A 6,402-nucleotide genomic window follows, 5' to 3' on the forward strand; every position below is an offset into this window, starting at 1 on the left:
GCTACTAATTGATGTAATGTAAATCCAAGAAAATGAAAGAAAGAAAATCACTCACTGCTCTTGACTGAATGACTTTGTAGTTTTAATAAGAATTAATGAACAGTCAAACCAACAATTATTCAGACACCAGATTAAATTTTTTATATTGTTTTTGTTTTTACTAGTAGGTTCAGGAAACTAGTGAGTATAGCAAAATAAAGCGTAAATTTAGTATAGCAAAGTAAATTTACTGTCAAACTATATTTGCTGTATTGTATTGCAGTATAGCATGACACAATATCTAATGGTGGTGTTACGGTTTAACTTGTTACCGTGTTATCTGGTGACCAACTTCCTGGTTCAGGTCTCCGCTGCAGATGTGAATCATGTGATGGAACGACGGCAGCAGATTCAGCGTTTCTGAAACCACAGACTGATGTGATATTATTAAGTGTCTAATAAACACAGACTTGCTCATTGCATGAATCTGATATTCTTGTAAAGATTACAAGTTATTGGTATGATAACCCGTAGCGGCTGAAGTAAGTAGGATAAACAAAAAATTAAAATAAAGTTAGTCTGTGTTGGCACAGGTTTTCGAACACAGTCACGAACCACCGAGCTACCGATCTACACCAGATCAACTCCAGATCTCTGGATTCAAGACAGCACTTTCGGCGTCACATTGTGCAGCTGCTTAATCGAGGAAATGTGATCGTGTTAACTTGTGACCTGTGTTTACCTATTATGAAAATAAACCATAGCAGAACCCTGGCCTGACTACATTTTATGGTTTATGATGTTAAAGAACATTTCATGACGTCTCAGACAACTATAAATTTGTGGCTACTGTGGGTTAATTATAAACGCTATCCTTAACTCATATTTACCATAGTAAAAACATGGTAAATTTTTTATTCCCATCATTCCATGCTCCTTCTTAGTATCATCAAACCACGCGATTGTTATTGTTTTGGTAGTGCGCCCTCTACTGGAAGTTACTACAACCTGTACCTTTAACTCTGAGTTCTTGTCATATTTTATTACCATTTTCTAAACCATAGCAAATAAGCTGTGAAAATGTGAGAAATGTGGAAAGTGTCTGTATAAATTTAGTTTTGTCTGTACAGTATATTAGATTTTTACAGTGAAGACTATGCAGTACTATTTTACATTTAATTATTTGGTTTCTGTACCTGGACACCTACAAGTAAAAAAAAACTGTGACCTTCTCTAAAGTTGCATGCGATATTGGTATAAACTTTTCTAACATCAATAGCATTTGAAGAGAATTATATACTGTAATTAAAACAACTGTAAACTGTTCATCTAGGTGTCATCTATAATGCACACCTATTATATTTTTGATATTTATTAAAATAAACTCTAAATCGTATGTAAATTATGCTACTTTTTCACAACCAAATGGACTCAGATGCAAACTTGAAGCTCGATAGCATTTGAGGAGAAAGACTTAGAGTCATAAAAACAACAGTAATGTGTTCATTACAATGCACACCTTTTATATTTTTAGTATCTATTAAAATAAATTGTAAATCATTTAGGTAAAAAATTAGGCCCGTGTATCAATTTCAGGCACATTCCTTTGAAACTTTTTTAGATGATATAATAAGTTTTAATGTCAGAAATAATTTCTTCATCCCCAACGCATCTAATATTTTCTCTGACTTTCCAGGTTACAATCTGGAAACACACAATCAGTGACAGGATGAAATGAATGAGCAAACTTCATTTAGAAGCTCATTTAAATACAGGATCAGTTCATTTGCATATTGCTCAGATGCTTCAGTGCTCTGAGAGTGTTTATAGTGCTGTGAGTTTAACACTTCATCACTGACACACACAACAATCTTCATCAACATGACCTTCATCATCATCTTCATCTGGACTCTCACAGCGTTTGCTCAAGGTTTGTGCAGCACAAGTTTGATATCAATTCATTTCTTCAAGTATATTGTCAAAGTTTTGAGTTGATTTTCTTCTTGTTGTGTGTTTCAGAGAGTAGAGGACAGATCAGCGTCACTCAGAGTCCCTCAACAGCAGCTCAACCAGGAGAAACAGTGAAGATCAGCTGCAAAACCAGCAAGGATGTGAACAGGGATAAAGATGGAGATGATTATATATTCTGGTACTCACAGAAACCTGGAGAAGCTCCTAAACTCCTGATCCGTTATGCAAAAAAGCTTCAGTCAGGAACTCCATCTAGATTCAGTGGCAGTGGATCTAACAGTGATTTCACTCTGACCATCAGTGGAGTCCAGACTGAAGATGCTGGACATTATTACTGTAAGAATTTACACTGCAGAACAGATTATCGTGGTTATTGTGCGGGTGATGTTGTGTTCACACAGTGATAAAGTGTCGTACAAAAACCTGTGTCAGTCAGAGTCACAGTGACTGAACTGATGCTGCAGCTGCTCAAAGGAGGATCTGAAACTCTGTTGTTTTTGCTCTTTCTCCTCATATTCTGACTCTCTGTAGGGAGAATAGAAATGCTGGAAACTGGACTGATTGAATCTGCACAGCTTTGAGGTTTTGATTTGATTCATTGTGCTCTTATAGATCCGTCACATGATGGAGATTGAAGCTCAACATCTGTCTCACAAACATATGCAGCTGTTTTCAGTCACAGATACAGCTGCTATAATCAATGATGAATGACAAAACTCTAGGATACTTAAATTCAGCACAGAAATCACAGTTCAGTAACATATTTCAAATCAGCAATATAATCTGACATGAATGATATGTAAACCTTGTTTCACAGCTCTTCAAACTCTCTCTTTCAGGTCGGTTCAGCTTCACATTAAAATGTTAAATGTTTCTCCATCGACTGTAAAACCAGCGATCGATCTCAGTTACTGTACACAACTGTTGAAACATTTGGGGTCTTTCTTACACAAATGTAATATTTACAAGTGCATTTATAAAATGTCCATACACATATGTATGTTTATGTATGTGGGTTCATTCTCCCAGAATAATTAAACATACAAGAGCTTTAACATTAACCCCCCAAACATAATGAGAGGTATTACTGCCTGACGAAGAACCCCCCAAAAACCAACCATGTTCCATTCCTGCAAAAGAGAAAAGACAATGTTATTGAGCTATTCTTAATGAAGACTACTGGCTAGCAGAGGGGTATTCTCCCCTCAAAAGGAGGGAGAGAACAGCAGGCCCCTCTTTAATTTGAGTAGCGAGGGGTGAACAGCAGACCCCTGCAGTCAAAGCAGCGAAGAGTGTTCTCTACAGCAGGCATAAATAGCAGGCCCTAATTGTTGATTAACTAAATGGTTAATCCATTCCGGTTTTAAGCGTACGGATCCAAACAACAAACATTCCTGCTTAACGACTGATGATTCCACTGTTTCTCGCTGACTACAGCACGGATGAATTCTTGATTACATCGTTTCCACTGTTTATGATGACGATATCTGAGAGAGTCCAGTCCAGTGAACACATGATCTGAACACAACTGTAGCGTTCAACACCATGTGTGTGATTAATTATAATCACAATAATACCTACCCTTTGCACACAGTCTCTGGACCTGAGTGACTTTCATTTGTCCTTTTTAGTCGTGTCAACCTTCATTAAAATCATTAAAATCAGTGCAAAATCACAAATCAAGAGCCATAAAAGACAAAAATATGTCCATGGGACTAAATTGTAATGACATTTTTTATTTATTTTAAATAGTCATTTATCACTATTTATTTAAACATTTAATCTTTACATATTTTACATATTACATATTCTTTTTTCATGTGGTTTAAACTGGTTGTAAATTTTATGCTTATTTTAAGTTCACACTTATTGATAAACCATGATTTGAGCATGAAAATGTTCACATGTGAGTCAGTCAGTAAGAGTGTGTCTCAATCAGCTCCTTAGTTCACTAGTCAGTGCACTACTCAGGGATGACATCATGCTCAAAACATTCCCACAATGCACCATAAAAGCCAGTATGCATCACTGCTGTCTATAGTGATGTTTCTTAAACCAACTGAGCTGAAATACATTTATTTTATTTACGAAAACATTAATAATCAAAATGTTTGAAGTCATTAAATAAATCCATAATCATATTTTAATCCTGTATTAAACCGACAGATGATAACTAGTCAAAATAATTGTAAAAAAACAAAGATTAAACTGTGATCTACAGATACAATCAGTGACAGGATGAAATGAATGAGCAAACTTCATTTAGAAGCTCATTTAAATACAGGATCAGTTCATTTGCATATTGCTCAGATGCTTCAGTGCTCTGAGAGTGTTTATAGTGCTGTGAGTTTAACACTTCATCACTGACACACACAACAATCTTCATCAACATGACCTTCATCATCATCTTCATCTGGACTCTCACAGCGTTTGCTCAAGGTTTGTGCAGCACAAGTTTGATATCAATTCATTTCTTCAAGTATATTGTCAAAGTTTTGAGTTGATTTTCTTCTTGTTGTATGTTTCAGAGTGTAGAGGACAGATCAGCGTCACTCAGAGTCCCTCAACAGCAGCTCAACCAGGAGAAACAGTGAAGATCAGCTGCAAAACCAGCACTGATGTGTACAGATGGAGTGATGGGGATGAAGGTTTAGCCTGGTACTTACAGAAACCTGGAGAAGCTCCTAAACTCCTGATTCGTTACGTAAAAAAGCTTGAGTCAGGAACTCCATCTAGATTCAGTGGCAGTGGATCTAACAGTGATTTCACTCTGACCATCAGTGGAGTCCAGACTGAAGATGCTGGACACTATTACTGTCAGAGTTTACACAGTGGTGGTGTGTTCACACAGTGATAAAGCGTGGTACAAAAACCTGTGTCAGTCAGAGTCACAGTGACTGAACTGATGCTGCAGCTGCTCAAACACTATCACTCACTACTGACACACAGAGACCAAACACACAACTACACATGAGCTCACAACTGAGTCAGGAGCGTCCAGTGTGCACTATGGGGGATATATTCAAGAAAGGAGGTTCAACAATCTCGGAGTTAAAACTTGAACTCTGAGTCAACTTACCCTGAGATTGGAAACTCTGAGTTTTGAGTTTCTGAACAGCTGAACAGAGTTAGTTCACTCCAGTCTGTTTAGGCTGACTCTGAGTTTAACGTGTTCATGATGACTATGAAAAGCCATAATCTCTGAGCTCTGAAATTATGATTCAGCATGGCAACAGCTCCCGCCAAAAAGACTTCTGCATACTACGGAATACGTAACTTTAATTCTAAATCAATTGCTGCGTCCGAAATGGCAAACTGAATGAGTAGGTACTTAGTTTTTTTTTTTTTTTTTTTTTTACAATCGACAGTTTTTTCAATACATTTAACAAGTTTGCTAAACTCTTAACGCACCAACACACCTAAAAACACACAACGGGCAAAACAGTTAATTTCATGTTCAAAATCACACATTGTAAACTAAACCCCCCAAAAAATTTCAAAATACAATAATAAACCAACACAATACACAGTGTCTAACAAAACACTGCAAACATGTTCCAAAATCAAATAATTATTCAAAACACTAACACATGTTCTCTTCCAACAGAAACATTTACTCAATCATAAAACAATGACAAAAAAAAAACAATATCCTCAGCTCAAATTACAGAAACTGTTTTTATTTATAATTTATGTCATTATGTGAAAATACAAAATTTACAGAACTGAAAAATCCACAAGCGCAACAACTTCAAATATATGTCTGACTGCGACAGGTTTAATATTTACTATCTGTAAATATTTTGATGCTGATGCAATTTGCTCCTTTTGTGCTCTTGTTGAAGAAACAGCTGTCCTTTTATTGTGATTGTAGTATTACCAAAACATTTTGTGTTTTTTATATTTTTAACGCTACTGAAATGTCCCGCAGTAGAATCCTGAAATATTAAACACCTGATAGCATCAATAACATCACAACCCTGTCTAATATGGTTTTCCTCAGCGTTATCTGCACAAAGCAGAGGTGGATCAGCTGCTTGAAAATCTGGTCTTTGGACACTTTAAAAATGTATTACTACTTAGAAATTAACAATAATAATGATAAACGTTGACTAACAATTCTATATTTTTTGCAAAACAAACAAATTGTAATTTGTTTTTTTCATATGCCATGGCTATGCATGACTTCACACTAGACAGATGCAGCCAAGGTGAATACATCTAAATATTCAGTCAAGTAATGAATGAATGCATGTGTTAATTTACAGTTTACAGTAGCTCAATAAATATGATTTTAACACACGGAAACTGTGTTTTGGTTTATAATACTCACATTTGTAAACATTCACCGCTGCTCTCCGATGATGTCGTTCGATGATGACGTATCCTCTCGCATGGCATCCTGGGATTGAAAAGTATCCATCGATGAACACTTCAGAATCTGGGCTGAAG

The 6,402-nt window shown here is 36.1% G+C and overlaps 2 gene segments (V, D, J or C); both read left to right on the forward strand.

Moving 5' to 3' along the window:
- Nucleotides 1–1,764: 1,764 nt before the first annotated feature.
- LOC127945859 (probable non-functional immunoglobulin kappa variable 6D-41) lies at nucleotides 1,765–2,369 on the forward strand. The segment is given in 2 exon segments: nucleotides 1,765–1,909; nucleotides 1,999–2,369. Coding segments are annotated over 2 exon segments (405 nt in total).
- A 1,855-nt stretch (nucleotides 2,370–4,224) lies between these two features.
- LOC127945866 (immunoglobulin kappa variable 4-1-like) lies at nucleotides 4,225–4,837 on the forward strand. The segment is given in 2 exon segments: nucleotides 4,225–4,389; nucleotides 4,479–4,837. Coding segments are annotated over 2 exon segments (375 nt in total).
- Nucleotides 4,838–6,402: the final 1,565 nt, after the last annotated feature.

Source organism: Carassius gibelio, chromosome A24 (genome assembly GCF_023724105.1).
Source record: "Carassius gibelio isolate Cgi1373 ecotype wild population from Czech Republic chromosome A24, carGib1.2-hapl.c, whole genome shotgun sequence".
Taxonomy (NCBI): Eukaryota; Metazoa; Chordata; class Actinopteri; order Cypriniformes; family Cyprinidae; genus Carassius; species Carassius gibelio.